The 16,726-nt window shown below is 40.1% G+C and overlaps 1 protein-coding gene across 2 annotated transcripts in view; it reads right to left on the minus strand.

Moving 5' to 3' along the window:
* Window positions 1–1,637: 1,637 nt before the first annotated feature.
* Window positions 1,638–16,726, minus strand: part of LOC117830650 (matrix metalloproteinase-17-like) — a 169,925-nt gene continuing 154,836 nt past the window's right edge. For both annotated transcript variants that reach the window (XM_034708838.1, XM_034708839.1), the window contains exon 10: window positions 1,638–3,445. In XM_034708838.1, the coding sequence (XP_034564729.1) occupies window positions 3,120–3,445 (326 nt within the window). In that variant the 3' untranslated portion in view covers window positions 1,638–3,119. The remainder of the gene's footprint in view (window positions 3,446–16,726) is intronic.

The raw sequence follows: 16,726 nt of genomic DNA on the forward strand, positions 1-16,726 counted from the left end.
CACACACACACTGCACACTGATGTCTAAGGATACGATGTAAAGTCCTCATCTGTATGAACTAAACCCATTCATTTGCATTCACACATTGCTGGCTATGCTACCAGCAGCAATTTTGTATAAGGGCCTGTGTCCACTAATGGCATTTTTTGCACTGGCAAGCCCACAACTTCAACTCTAAAGCACTTCCCACTGACACTCGCTGGTGCTAAGTTATGAAAGCTTTCCTGTGTTCCACTTCCAATAGTAGTGAATGCCAAATCTGTGTTAAATAAATTTTTACACATTAATCCAATATAAATTTAAAGAGAAAACAAAAAAATAAATGACATGTATGTTGTAGCATTAGCAGCTGCTCTAGACCTGGATATTGTACCCTTCAAAAGACATGCTGTAAGTTTCTCCTCTGAACCATAGACTGTAAAAAATATGGACGTAGTATCCGTGACGTCACCCATCTCTTTCTGAAGAGCTGTTTTGAGACCAATTGGCTGCGGCGGCCATATTGCTTCTGTCGAACCAGTGTGACATAAAGAGGCGGGCTTTGAGCCTCCTAGCCAACAGCTGCAGTGTTCCCACAGTCAGCTGTGCCTCTCATTGGAAGACTGGTAATCTCAATATCTTTGAAATTGCCGAATTAGAAAAAAATTCACCCCCCTCACAGGGAGAGGACGTCGAGAAATGAGCTATTCAGACTACACTCATCTTTTGTACCAGGCTGTAAACATGTTTATTTCTGCTGCAAAGATCGTCTTTTCCCCATTCATGTGTATGTGACTTCCGGTACTTCCGGAGCCAGCCTCAAGCGGATCCTCGATGAACTGCAGCTTTTAACACTTCCTCATTGACTCATATTTTTAGACCGGAGGTTGCCGCTTGCTCTGAACAGACTTCCACTATTGATGTTGATAACAGAAGTCTTGTTTCTTCTTGATTTTGATTGGTCAGTGATGGAAATGTGAACTATTATAAAGTGAGAGTGCAGTGAGTGCAACAACAACAAACAGCTGAAGGCCAAAGTGTAGGAAATGCTGAACTGCATCTGTTTTGGTAGAGAAAACAGGAGCTGCCAGAGAAAAAAACGCAGTCAGTGGACACAGGCCCTGAGTGTTTTGATCTAAAGAAGCCTTGACATATGATTTACAGGAGCTGGGACTGAATCCCCATCCTTCTGTTTGAGAGATGACTGACTGCCGCTGAGCCCCAGCGGCCCCAGAATGTGTTGGTGTTTTTGAGTCTACCAAGTAAAAACAAGCTCCACATCCTGTTGTCTTTGATCCATTAATCAACAAAACCTGATCCGATGAATACTTTTGGATCAGGAAATATTACTTTTTGATTATTCTTTTATTAAAAAAGTTAGGAAGGCTGTTTGATTTTCTGCCAGCAAATCTGTTAATAAAGGCTCTCAGAGTGAGTGTGTGGTATGATTGATTTGTGGTCTCCATGTTGACCACTACAAGAGGAAACATGCTTAAGAAGAACATCAGTGCGAAGGAGAGCAGCTCCCAGTTGGCGTCTGCAAGCTGTCACGGTACCTTCATCTGTCTTCAAGGCTGGGCTTCTGTTCAGTATCACTAAATAATTACACACTCTGCTGCAAAACTCCTCTTCAAACTTATTCCAGAGTTAGCCCGAAAATAATTCAGATTGGTTTTATTCTTTTTTACAAAAATATTTTACATTAGAAAACACAGCTTAAAATATACACAGTCCACTTGGTTCTGCAATAACTGCAGAGCCTTTCAACTCAAATATATCAGTCTATAGGTAAATATATCTTTACAGCAAGAATAAATCAAGAGCCAGGTTGTGACTCTTGCTTTCAGAAGGAGCTAAGGATGATAAAATAAATGTCCAGGAGTCACAAAAAGACTTTAAAACTCTATAATCATTGGTGTGAAATTAACAGGAATACAACCTCATTAGATTTTAATAAAACCTAACCAAGAGCAGGGAATGCTTCCAAACCAGAGGTGGAGAGTGATGACTCCATAGAAATAAGTACATGAGCAGCAGTTCTTCTCTTTAGAGTGATAGTGAGGGATTTATGCAGGAGAAGTGATACTCATGGAGACAATCCACTGACTCAACCGTCCATCCAAACAGCTCTCACAGGAGGAAGTTTACACATTTTCTGCAAGAGCAGGAGCCAGAACATCACACTTATTATCACACGCCTGCCATCATGTTGATAAGTACATGGATGTGTTTGCATGTGTGTGTTGGTGTGGAATCTGTGGTTTATTAAAAGGTCAGTTAACTCAGTCAACTTTAGCTCTTGACATTCAGGTAGATTTGTGTTCATGGCTACAGTTTCTGCAGCATCCCCTTACAATACAGCTGGATGATGCACACAGCAACAATCTATACAACTTCAAATTCAGCAGAACTGTCTCCTTAGAAAAAAATGTCATGTTATCTCTGTAATCTACAGACTTTGTTTAAACTGTTTTCACTGGAGCTACTTTTAAATGAGGAGAAAATAATCCCCCTGACTTCAGCAGGTTATCCTGAGTCACGCTGACTTTGTTTTTTGCAAACATACTGTTGAGTTTTTTAAATTGGATATCAAATTGGATGTGTGCAGAAAAGAAAAATGAAATTCTATGTGTTGTACTATGGCTGCATATCACTGAAGTGAGGTGTGAAAACATGTTTTTGGTCATTGTAATAAAATTCAGGTGGTGTACCCTGTAAAAAAGCATCTGTAAAGTGATGTAAAATTGGGAAGTGTAATTTCTTGGCATGCTGTCTCCATTTCACCTGCAAACACCCCCACATGGTTTGTATTTGAGTCACTGTTGCTGCAAACCTGCTGCACATGTGGACAATAACTGTTGGTGCTCCTGGAACACATTTCTATTCAATAGGCTTTTTCCTCACAAAAATGATGCAGTGTGACCATTCAGAAAAAACTCTGCCAAGCATTGTGGGTGAACTGATGCCTATAAGGATGACTACTCAGTGCCCGCCAAACAACATGTCAAATAAATAACAGCAAAATAAGCGCAAAAAGATACCAAATGATATAAGAACAAAATGTTCTGGTTTTTGCATCCACTGAGGGTCCTCTGGCCCCCCGCCCATCAGCTCAGGAACTATGTCCCGTGCTTTGGCATCATAGAAGTTCAGAGTGGAGGGCCAGTGAGAGCGTCCAGAGAGGTGGCAGCAGCCACAGGGGAGAGGGTGAGAGACGAACGCCTAAAGGCGACGCAGTGTCAGAGGTGCAGGAGCACACCTCGTACCCGTTCTCCGCGTGGTCCGGGTGATGCTGCACGTTGCCTTTCGTCTCCGTGCTTTTGGGCTCTGTGTCCGGAGAGTCCGACTGCATCTCTGTGCACAGCAGCCAGTCTTTAGCGATGAGGCGGGGGAATCCTGCCTCCACCTCCATGTCACTGCCCGGCACCCGCCAGTACTCCTTCCCCTTGAAGAAGTAGGACGAGCCTACAGGGAGAGAGAGCAGGGCTGGAATTAATGTGTGTGCGTGTGTAAAACACAGAACAGAAAACAATACAGCAGGATGTTTTTTTCTGCCAAGTACCCCCTGAGAGGTGCAAAATATTAGTGGTGGGAGAGAAAAGGCATATCAAAAGAAGAACAAAACAGCGCTGTGCCATCAGTGTCTAATTTACAAAATAACAGCCTTGTAACCGAAAAGCACACCATGTGGTAAGCTGTCGAAAATCAACTTTCCAACTGTTCAGCATAAAGACTGGGGAGGGTTCCATCAGCGTTTACATGAATTCTTCCTCATCTGGATGGTATTCTTTACGCTTGGTTCTCTGTCTTTTTTTAACCTTCCACTACATATTTTGTCTACTTTATATTCTTGTTGGAACCACACATTTATTTCATTAGTGTTTCTTTTTGCTTGTCAGTCAATATCAAAAGTGGCCTTGTGCAACAAACTCTGGGCTGACAAACACTGAACTTAAACATCGCTGTGTTTACTCAGATAATTGAAAACTAAAACCAGCTCAAGATTGCACAGAAAAAAATATACACAATGTAAAATATGGTTCATTGTTTAAAACTATGAGTGACGGATATTTTTCAAATAACACTGAACAGTCTCAAGTACCCCATAGAGTCCTCTAAAGCTTCCCTAAGGGCACCAACACTCACATTTGAGTGTAATACAAAACTGTGTGCTTTTCTATTCACTAAAGGTTTGGGATTGTCTTTTCTCTTATCTGGATTACACAACATTATGGACCTTCATTTCATGAATGGGTGATCCAGGCTGCAGAGTGTTTATGTTTTTACTTTCGCACTGTTGTTACCAACCCACAGCACAGCTGTTTGAGACAAGGAGGGACAACAAAATACACATCAGTGGGTATGTAGCCTTGTATTCACCATGGAGAGTCATGTCACACTGCTGTTTACCCACAAGTCAGGTTTAGAGCAAAAAAGCTTACATGCAAAAAAAAAAGCATGATGATTGTCATAGTACTCAAATTGACATTTTGGATAAAGGACGTTCTGCCCTCCCAGAACTGTCTGAATGTAACATTGCTTTCATTAGTCTGACCCTGCACTGAAGTCATATCTATTAAGCTAGCATAAGCTGGTTTAACTTAGAGGGAAAATAGTTCCAACTGTGTAGAAAATGCAACAGCTACTACTATCCATCTCATCACTATTATCTCTCTCTCTCTCAATCTCCTCTATTCCTCTTTCCAACGCCAACTGGTTCTGGTTTTGCTCAAGGTTTCTGCCTGTTAAAAGGAAGTTTTCCTCTCCGCTGTAACTAGCTAAATGCTGCGGGGTGCAATGCTCATAGTGGATGAAGATAAGGTTAGACTGAGTCCTGTCAGTAAGAGGGGACTGGATCATATCCTTTCTTGATGTTAATAATAATTTAACAGAGTATGGTCTAGACTCTCTCTCAAGGTACTCCGGCTTCCTCCCACAGTCCAAAAACATGCTCAGGTTGATTGATCACTCTAAATTGCCCGTAGGTGTGAGCGTGTGTGTGAATGGTTGTCTGTCTCTCAGTGTTAGCCCTGTGATAGGTTGGCGACCTGTCCAGGGTGTACCCTGCCTTCCGCCCGAAGCCAGCTGGGATAGGCTCCAGCCCCCCGTGACCCCTAACGAGATAAGCGGTCAAGATAATGAATGGATGAATGGATGGTCTAGACTCTCTCTCTCAAGGTACTCCGGCTTCCTCCCACAGTCCAAAAACATGCTCACCAGGTTGATTGATCACCCTAAATTGCCCGTAGGTGTGAGTGTGTGTGTGTGAATGGTTGTCTGTCTCTCAGTGTTAGCCCTGTGATAGGTTGCCGACCTGTCCAGGGTGTACCCTGCCTTCCGCCCGAAGCCAGCTGGGATAGGCTCCTGCCCCCCCGTGACCCCTAATGGGATAAGCGGTCAAGATAATGGATGGATGAATGGATGGTCTAGACTCTAGACCTGCTCTGTTTATAAAAGCGTCTTGATACAACCTTTTGTTGTGATTTGGTGCTATACAAATAAAGATTGATTCATTGATAAGAAAGTGATAAAATTGGTCTTGTTCACATTCAAAGTTTCAATCTGTGTTACCTCTATGTGAAAAAGTAAAGAAACATAAAACATTTCATTGACCCATAAAAATAGATCCTGCACTTTACTCCCCATTTAAAAAAAAGGGTAACACTTTACAATAAGGGTCCCTTAATAAACGTTAGTTAATGCAATATTAAGCATTAGTTAACAGTTTAATAATGTTTTAATAATCATTATAATGCATTACCTAACATTAATTAACATAATAGTTAATGCATCGATAAGCAGTTAAGTAATGTCTACTGCTCAGAGTTAATTAATACATTATTAAGCATTAATAAAATGTACATAATGTAATTAGTTAACCATTAGTGAATGCTTTTTGGACCCTTATTGTAAAGTGTAACATATATATCCCTTGGGTAACACATACGCTGAACCACTATTAGATGAAAGGTAGTTGAAGCAACACATATAAAGAATTTTACACGTTTTATTTAAAACAATAAAACAGATAATCACAGATAAAATCTCAACTCACACAGAGGAGAGCTTTGAACAACAATAAGGGTCCAGAAAGCATTTACTAATGGTTAACTAATTACATTATGTAACTTTTATTAATGCTTAAAGGCCCTGTGAGGAGTTTTGAACTGGCTGAGAAACAGACTGAAAATGATACCGATGCCTCTTTATAACCTTCAATAGCAAACAAGTCCATCAGCAGCAACACTGACACCTTCTCTGTTGTAATTTTTAATGCCTGAAACTGCCCTGGGAGGGTAGGTGTCAGTCCAGATGATGGACATCTCGCTTCAGAAACAGCCTTTATTTGACTGTTTTCATGGAAAATAATCACATTGCCTGATAAAGTTGACAGTTGAGCACAACAGGATGAGGCTTTTGTTGAAAACACTCCTTTTGCATGTATAGGACAAGAGATAAGAGGTATCACTTTGTCCACAAGGGGGGCGCCAGAATCGATACAAAACAAAAGTTCCTCACAGCAGCTTTAATAATGTATTAATTAACTCTGAGCAGTAGATATTAATTAACTGCTTATTGATGCATTAACTAATATGTTAATTAATGTTAGGTAATGCATTCTAATGATTATTAAAACATTATTAAACTGTTAATTAATGCTTAATAATGCATTAACTAATGTTTATTAAGGGACCCTTATTGTAAAGTGTTACCAAAAAAAGACTAGTTTAAGACCAACAACATGATCAGCAGTTGGAGTGCCGGCTGCTCAGATGGAAACCTTCAGTCTCTCTCTGAAATAATAGCTCAGCTGGCACACATCAGTGTTTACCAGCCAGTTTGTGTTGTCACAAGATTTTATATTTCTGTGGCTGTTAGTTACTGTGACATGGCACTGATTCAATGACAAACGCTGATGGATGATATGAACTTAAACGAAGGTGACAGATGCATCCTGTATACACTTGGATGTTGCGCAGAATAGCTGAGTTGTAGCCAATAACTTTGCTTGTGATGGCTGCAAGATTGAGCACTTGCATTGGAAGAGACTGCAAAAGGAGGCAGCAGGAGAGGAGAATGCACAAATCATCCTTGAATTAGATACAAAAGTGAGAGGGTGCATGACGTGCAGAGGTGGTAAGGATTGTGGGCTTTGAATATATTTGAAAAAACAATTCTTAAATCCAGGAATGTTCCAGGAAAAGGGGTTAACTTCATTTGAGTTCTCTGTGAGTGTGTGTGAGTGTGTATGTATGTGTAACGCCTCCTGGACTTCCCTGACACTGTAATTGCGCTGTGTCAGTTGATTGCTAGTGACACAGCCATTACTGCGCCTGTCCTTTCACTTCAGGGTATCTTAGTTAATTAGAGTCATTGAAATACCACATGGGCACTGGCAGGGAAAAGCACAAAACTAAATGCCGTGTGTGCTTAAGGTGAAAATAGCAATTTGTGGGAACAAATCGTCCAAAATGCAAAATGTTCCATTCTAATAAAAAACAGATCCAGTTATTATAACAAGTGACAATTTAAATGCTAATCACATTTAATGAAGGGGAAATTGTTTAACCACATGCTCTTTTTGTTTGTGCATGTAAAATATAACAGATTAGAAAATAACAAAAAGACTGTGCATAGTTTTATATGAAAAATAAAGACTGTAGAATAAGTAAAAAGGACATAATGAATACATAGGCTGTTTTCGAAACCTGCTGCTACATACTACCTACGAATGTAGTATGCAGTGCGTACTGCATACTGCATACTGGGTTTAAAAGAAGTATGTAGTATGACTGTTCTGTTGGATCTGTTCTACAGTACGCTGGGTCAGGCGTTGCTGGCTTTGGAAAATGGAAGTAAACAATGGCAAAGGTTATTGCGAAACTGCTTCTTTAGCATTCACTCATGATTTAAGAAGCTAAGAACTGGTTTATATGGAATGTAATAATTTTCACAGCACCTTAAAGGTGACATATCATGCAAAATTGACTTTTCAATGGTTCTTTACCTGAAATATGTTTCCCTGGCATGTCTACAAACCCCCCGAGAATGAAAAAAATCCATTCTGCCCCTGTTTTGATTTCTACACCTTTTTGTAAATGTGTGTCAAACGAGCCGTTTCAGACTTCAGTGTTTTTGTTACGTCACAACAATATCCGGTCTGTCACGGAGTCAGAGCTCGGAGCTTGTTCAGCCCATAGACTGTATAAAATAATACTGAATCCCTCCCCCGTTTTTCATTACCTGCACAAATGTGTGCTAACAAGGAGCTTAGGAGGGAGGCATGCTAGTTGTAGGCTGTCTTAATAAACACAAAGGTCGGTTTTACTCCCCACGTCTGCAGATTTGAAGATCTAGTGGATGATTTTTATTTGTCATGGATAAGTGCTAGCGCTAATTAGCATAGCCACATAGCTATATGTTCATAGCTGTAGCTGTAGCTGTAGCTGTGTACCAAGACACACGTCGACATACTGACAAATAAAACAACAAGAAACACAGAATCTGTGACCAATCCTTCATAAAAGGTCCTGCTGCCTTTCTGGCAGAGGTCGGTTTTACTCCCCACGTCTGCAGATTTGAAGATCTAGTGGATGATTTTTATTTATCATAGATAAGTGCTAGCGCTAGTTAGCATAGCCACATAGCTACATGTTCGTAGCTGTGTACCAAGACACACGTCTACATACTGATAAATAAAACAACAAGAAACACTAAATCTGTGACCAATCCTTCAGAAAGGTCCTGCTACAGGCGCCTCTCCGTCAGGATCAGATTCAGAGGGTTGAAGTAACGTGATCTCTGAGCAGCCGTGTATATTCAGCCAACATGTAAACATTAGATCAACGTGCTGGAGAGCCGAGGCACATCCACTTCCGGAGGGGGCGTGGTCAGAGGAAAAACAGAGTGTTCTGAGGAGGAATGAAAAAGAGGGTTTTTCAGGCAGACCAAAATCTGATTTCAAAGTGTTTTTTTGAGCATAAACTTTAAAGACATGTTTTGGGGACCTCTTAGACCAATATATATTGATGAAAAAAGCGTGATATGTCCCCTTTAATACTTGAGTTCCCCCCACCAAAAAAGAAGAAAAAAGAAAAACTGGGATGTTATCACAGTGCATTGTGGGAAATAGTACGCAAGGGAGACTGGTCCGCTGCATACTGAGAAATTTTCCCAAATCAGCACAACAGCAGGTAGTTTTGGCATACTGCAGATTTTGCTGTTGTTCACATACTGCATACTACATACTGGATTTTGGCCAAATCAGTATCTACCAGTAGGCAGTTTCCAAAACAGCCTTTTAATTAAAGGCCCTGTTTGTGTGCAGATCAACATTTCCTTATCATCTCATTGAAACCCTGAACTCTGAATACAGTCAAGTAACCATGTGACGGCGATGTGGCTCATTCATCGTCTCAAATAGAAACTGTAATGATAATTGATTTAATTGATTCGATGAAAAATGGGTGAAGGAGCTCCAGGGAGGTGAAGAATGGCCTCTTTTTCTAAATGACCGTGAAGCCCAACATTAACTCCACATTCAATACTTTTGTCTTTAAAGAAAATAATTGAATTCTATTCTGTGCTATGAAGGTTGCCTTCAAAGAAGAAGGACAAGTTTTATCATTTACTTGTGTTTACCTACTTTGGAGGACTTGAACTCTGACTTGAATATCTACCAAAGACTATTTGTGAGAAAAAATGACTTTAGGAATAAAATGTTATAACAGCAATGATTCTGATGCAATGTTTTGCCAGCATGCTCTTTTAGCTAAAGGACATTGCTCTCTGCTCTTTAAATTTCCTTATCCACTCTTCAGTGTTAATAATAAATTCCAAACAACCACAATCTCTGATCTCACTTTCAGTTACATTTCCTCTCTCAGGGTGTTTACACCAGGTATCAACATTAGGTGATCGGATCTTAAGTAGACAGTTCTAAGAACGTCTGTTCACACCTAGAAAATTAAAACCATTAAAGCGTGTCTCCAAATCGATCTCCAGTGACCAGCAGTGATTAGATTGCACTACATATATCCAAACATGTAGCTTGCATCATCTCCTCAAGGGGCAGCTTTGGCTCAGTTGGAGTTGATTGTCTCTCAATCGGAAGGTCTGGGTTTGATCCTAGGTCCCCCTGTCCACTTTGGACAAAACACCAAACCCCAAAGTGCCCCAAACTGTCTGATGGGCGCTATAAGTAGCTGCCTCTGCCATCAGTGTATAAATGTGGTGTGAATGGCTGAATCTGACATGTGATGTAAAAGCACTTTGGGAGGTCAGCAGACAAGAGAAAGTGCTCAATTAACACATTCCATTACCATCATCTTCATTATAAAAAAACCTCCACTGATAGAAGACTGTGATACAGACTCAAAACAGACTAGGATAGAGAGACAGAGGACTCATGAGGGAGTGGACAATCATGGACTGAAGTGACAATGTGGTACAAGACCCATTCATGTCATTATGAGCAGTTTGATTAATATTCATTAAAGTTGGGTGTGCAAGAAAACATGGTAACCATCTTTTTCTTGATCACAGGCAAGGGGCTGGAATCACCAAGTAACTCATGATATGATACAATGCAATACAATACAGCAAAAATAGACTAGACTGAGAGACAAGCTGTCCGTCACTCATCCAAATCATTGCCTTAAAGATGGAGAGAAGGTGGTCCTTTAATATATTCCTTGACACACACTGCCCAGTGCATCCTGGGCATGTTTATACCTGTACTTCAGGCTGTCTACTTGTGATTGGATCCCTCAGGACGCATATCAATACCAAATCTGGAGAGGGCCTTTATTTTATTTTGTGGCCTTCCAAGGAGCAGAACTCTGACAGGAATCCTAAGGAAGGGCAAGCTTTGTGTCAGGATGCGGGGGAGTGGAACACAATTGAGGTCTGGGAGAGGGAGGGGGGAGGTTTGAAAGTTATCCCAAAGGAATAACTACTAATTTTGCAAGCGATGAAAAGGGAAAGGAAAAAAAGACAATAATAATGAGCAAAGACAACCAAAACAAAACTGGAGCAAGGCAAACTGAACCACTGCTGCCAAGCTGCTGACCAGAGAGCAAACTCTCAGGGGGACCCTGGATCAACTCCTCAGGAAACACAAATATGGTCTATCAGAGCCATAGAGTAATTCTAATCTATGTGCCTTATAGAACAATTTTATAGAAATAAGAGACTTGGTCATTACTTTAGGTTAGAATTCTGCTGAGTATATTTTATAGTCCCCTAAATGCCTTTCTTTGTTCATCTAGATGGTCAGGGTATCTGTGCCTTTAATTGGTGCTGGTGATAGGAGCAACTGAGCATGTGCGCTTCAATGAGTGCCTTTGATCTGAGCAGGATGAGGAGCAACAGATTATCTGACTGTAGCTTTTTTAGTTTTTTATAGTTTTGTTGCTTTTGAGTAAAATGAAACTATATTTCTTTAGTAAACCAATTAATAGAGACTTTTGTGATTTTTGTTTGTTAGCTGTCAATATTTTTAATAAATTCTCAGTTTGTTTAATTTAATACAGCATCCCTTTCAATATTGGGTAAACCTGTTTTGGAAAGCACGAGCTAGAAACATCATGTCCTGCAGAAGTGGCACATTTTTGCTTTAAGTTGCCACTACATAGCATTTATTTGTTCATTTATTTGTGCACCCTTAAAAGGGCTTCAAGGGTGCACAAATAAATGCTTGGGTGATAAATAGGTCAAGCGAAAACCAACTACTGTACTGTAGAAACTAGAAACTGCTTTCAATCCTGCAGAAAAAGATCTTCTGCAGTTTACAGACAGATATTTCATAGTTCACACACACAGAGGGAACCTCTCTCTAGTTCTGAAGGTGAGACACTGAGTCAGCACAGAGCACTGAAACTCACATGTACAGTATATATAAACTACTCACACCTGGTCTCAATCAGGATACACACACACCTGACTCTGCTCTGGGATGATTCGCCTGCGAAACTCCAAAGTATCCAAAGTGAGTGCCCCTCACAGCTTTGTATCCCTTCTCTGTGTCCCTAAAGACTAAAATTTCAATTGGAAATTGACAAATGTATGAGGTAATGTGAAACAGAAGTAGATATGGTATTTTCTTGTAAGTGGGTGAAGGCTCTAGTCATCTAAAGAGTCCACTTCCTGTGCCTAATCATGAGACTATATTCAAGCAGGGCTACACCTTGTTGGAATTAATATAAGGTATTCTCTGGAGTTCACAGACCCATATTGTACCTCTAAATGTCTGAGGACCTACAGTAACATAGCTCATTTCTTTCACTTCCTTAACTATAAAACACTCGTCCCAAAATAGCTCTGTGAGGCCCTATGCAGCATGGACTGACCTTAATTTTCTCACTTTCTGAAAACATCCTCACTCCCTAAGTCTAGAACTGACCTTGATCTTCACAGAGATAGAAGTCCTTAAGTACAAATACTCACAAAGTCACCGTCCTTATCTATCTATCGCTGTTATTGGAAGTCCAGGCCTGTGGGGATGAGTGCCACTCTGTCTTCTTCATATTCTCCTTTCTATTCCACAGAGGCGAAGAGTCTTAGCGGTGTCAAGGGAGCTGATTACATATCAAATGTCACTCACTCCTGACTAATAACTCCTGAATCCGCTTGAAAAGTACAGTTTGTCTTCAGATTATTTCACTGAAAAGGAATCAGTGGCCAGACTGAACAACTGAAGCTCCAGATGAAGGCACTTAAAGAACAGGCACTTCTCTTAGGGGCTCTAGTATGTGTTTTTTGTGAGTAATTTCTCAATGTGGAGAGTGTACTTAAGGTGCAATAACTTCTAAAGCCAAAACAAACTCTCAAAAAAGTAAATTGATTCAATTAATAACAATATCTGGTTTTATGGGCCTAACTTTGAATTCCTCAAAGGAATACAAGAGTGCCTTTCTGTGTGGAGTTTGCATGTTCTCTCTGTGCATGCGTGGGTTCTCTCCAGCTTCCTCCCACAGTCCAAAAACATGCTCACCAGGTTGATTGGTCACTCTAAATTGCCTGTGGGTGTGAATGTGTGTGTGAATGGTTGTCTGTCTCTCTGTGTTAGCCCTGTGATAGGTTGGCGACTTGTCCAGGGTGTACCCTGCCTTCCACTCGGAGCCAGCTGGGATAGGCTCCAGCCCCCCGTGACCCCTAACGGGATAAGCGGTCAAGATAATGGATGGATGGAAACTATTGTTTTTGCCACAGTGTCAACAGGCAGAGGTGAAATTTGCTGGACTCCTTTCCACAGATTGATTAAATATGACATGTAATCAGGTTGTCCCTGGTGATGCATTAGCTGTTGAGAATTAATCACAGTTTTTGGAGTTTTGACTCATCAAAATCAAATAATTCACGCAGAATGATGATATAAATGAGAGATCACAGGCATTGTTTGTCAGTATGGGACCATTGCATTGTTAGTTTCAGTCATTCACTCAGGTTTACTCAGTAATTTCTTCTTTCAAATGGTTTAGTTCAGTCTATTTTTTAAAAGCCAAGGCATAGATATAATATTTTGAAACATCAACTTCAGACTCACCATGATGCCAAAAACAATATTAACACTGTGTTGAAATGTGGTCTCATAACTTCCTCTGAACTGAACTTCCTCATGGTTAAAGATAATATCGATGCCTGACGAATTTCATTTCCTCTGTTTTACCTTTTACTGCCTATGACTAAAAGGCTAAACTATTCCTGGGAGCCTAACCGACAGCCGCTGCAATGATTAGTATAATCATTACAGCCACATTACTATCCCTAATGCCCCCTATTTCCTTTTACAGCAACAGTTCTCTACAGTTTTACTGCTTTTCTCTGTCTCTGTGATTTCTCTATCTGTCCTCTGAGTCAAGCCATCTATCTTTCTAATATCTTTTCTTTCTCTTCCCCTGTCGCTGTGATCTTTCTGCATCCTCAAGTGTCCCCGTTTCTCCTCTTGTCTCAGTCCCCCTTTCATACTTTTCTCTCTCTTTCTTATTTTTTCTGTGGTCATAATAAGGTGTCACCATACCTCTTTTCTTTTTCTTGCTGTCATATCACTCCTTTCTCCCACACTGTCTATTGCTATCTCTTATTTTCTCTCTATTCCTCCTGAGTCAGTGAAAAATATAGAGAGCAGGCTTTAATGTGGCTTCAGTTCCCAGGCCCCATGGTCTATGTGTGTGTGTATGTGTGTGTGTGTGTGTGTGTGTGCGTATGCTTGTTTGTGTGTTTGTGTCCAAGTTTACCCCGTGGGCTCCGCAGTTAATGGCCTGGGGTGAAGCAGAGTTTGGACTGCGCTACTGGCCTCACACGCACACACACACACATCAAAATGAGCCAGGAGTAAGATGAAGACATAAAACACAGCACTAAACACCTGACAGGGAAAGAGCTTCCTTACATTCTGCAGGGGGGGGATTGGGGCCTTTCTGGCTGATATTGCAAGGGGCTTCAAATTTCAGGACTCAGAAGCAGCTTTGTGGGTACTTGTCAGTGTTAAAAACTCCTAGCATCATTCACAGTCTTATTCACACGTGTTTAAGAGCCTTACAGAAAAAAAGGTTGTTCAAAGTCCATCAAAAAAATGGTGTTTGACAGTTTAACACCTCTCAATAACGTGCACATTTATTCAGTGGCCGTGCAGCTTTAGTGGAAACAGTCACTGACCTTGACGCTCAGCTGCTACAGTGTAGCTGCTCGCTGTGATTACACTGGGCCCGCTCCAAGGTCTGAATGTGTTTGACTGTGTGCGCGTGGAGCAGAGTGTTGGCGGACAAAAAAAAAAAAGAAGCCGTGTGTGCCACGTCAAAATAACAGATAAAAAGGTTAAAAAAATATTGTGACACATTAAAAAAACAATCAAATGCAAATGTGCCTCTAATCTGCATATTGCAGCTCTGCCAACAAAATATTATGCACGGATACAAGCAGGGAGACTGCCAAAGTAAAATGAACTCACATAAGATAAAAATAAATGCTATGACAGAATACACTGGATGAAAGTAGACGAATCTTTAATTTAATGCACTTCAACAGTGTAGTGTCATATCTATGACTGAGAGAACTGCAACCGAACCCAAAGTAAATCAAATTTTAATTGAAGCCCTTTTGGCTTTCGTAAGACATACAGCCTGTTTCCTTTGATTTATATTTTTGCTGTCTTTGTAATGATGACTGTAAGTGATGCTGAACGCCATGTCGTGCCTCAATCAACAGACACATGATTAACAACATTACCTTTAAATGAAAATGAAAATAACCTGCACTGATAACAACAACACTAATGTATTTGATTGATAAGCAAGTGAAAAAAATGTGATCTAACTCAATCAACATAAAAGTGTTTAAAGTTGTGGGAATTGAAAATGCTAGTTAAGTGTGGGACAATTTGAGCCAGATGCTCATGCCAGGATGCTAACATGCTAAACAAACTAGCAAAATTAACTTAAAGGCCCTGTGAGGAGTTTTGAACTGGCTGAGAAACAGACTGAAAATTATACTGATGCCTCTTTATGACCTTCAATAGCAAACAAGTCCATCAGCAGCAACACTGACACCTTCTCTGTAGTAATTTTTAATGCCTGAAACCGCCCTGAGGGGGTAGGTGTCAGACCACATGATGGACATCTCACTTCAGAAACAGACTTTATTTGACTGTTCTCATAGAAAATAATCACATTGCCTGATAAAGTTGACTGTTAAAAGACAACAGGGAGAGGTTTTTGTTGAAAACACTACATTTACATGTGTACAAGAGATAAGAGGTATTACTTTGTCCACAAGGGGGCGCCAGAACCAATACCAAACAAAAGTTCCTCACATCAGCTTTAACCCCTAAAATGTTAAGCATGACCACCATCTTACCATCTTTAGCATGTCAATATGCTAACATTTTCTAATTAGCTCTAAACTCAGAGTTTGTCACTGTTTTTGAAAGTCATGGACAAATAATGATCTGATGATGATGTTACCAGACAACACAGGGAATCACCAAAGTTGTTCTGATTCATACTGTCAGGGGACATGAAATTACATAAATGTATAATATCAAGTATGATGGTACTCTATGTTCTACTGTTCTTCATACTGTGGATGTTTTTTGTGTATGTTTTTTCAAATAACCTGGTGCAATTTTATCCGTGCAATAACTTACCTATCTATTTATCAGGTAGAAGTGCACATAGTGTGTATACATCTGTAATAGTTACCATATTTTATTTTATTTTATTTTATTCTATTTTACCTTTATCATTGCTATTGTAAGGGCCAAGTTACATTCAGGCATATTAAAAGGTAAATAAATAATTAACAATTTGGGGTTTACAGTAAATCTATTGTATAATTTAAGTTGATAAAATATGATGAGTCAGCTAAAAGTAATTTGATTTAATTCATGTGGATATTTTGTAAAGTTAAAAAGGCAGAATGGTACTGTTGTCAGCAGTGAGTTATGTTACTGTCCCTTTAAGAGAGAGAGAGCTCTTGCGTGTGTCCGTAGGGTGAGACTGGGGCAGACAGTTGAGGATCAGTCAAGGACCGAGCCACATGGTTTCTTTACCGTAGTATTATTATTCTTTGTTTAGGAAAACTTGACTTTGAAATGTCCAGTAAGAATGTTTAACAAAACTGTGGATTAAAGGAATTTGTTTTATCAGTTTTACTTCGGAGTCCTGTGGGAGTTTTTTCCTCTTCAAGTGAACGTACACGAGTAATTCCAAGGCTTTTTGATCTTCAACCCACCACAGCTATTATTAT

The sequence above is a fragment of the Notolabrus celidotus genome, chromosome 19 (assembly GCF_009762535.1).
Source record: "Notolabrus celidotus isolate fNotCel1 chromosome 19, fNotCel1.pri, whole genome shotgun sequence".
NCBI classification, from domain to species: domain Eukaryota; kingdom Metazoa; phylum Chordata; class Actinopteri; order Labriformes; family Labridae; genus Notolabrus; species Notolabrus celidotus.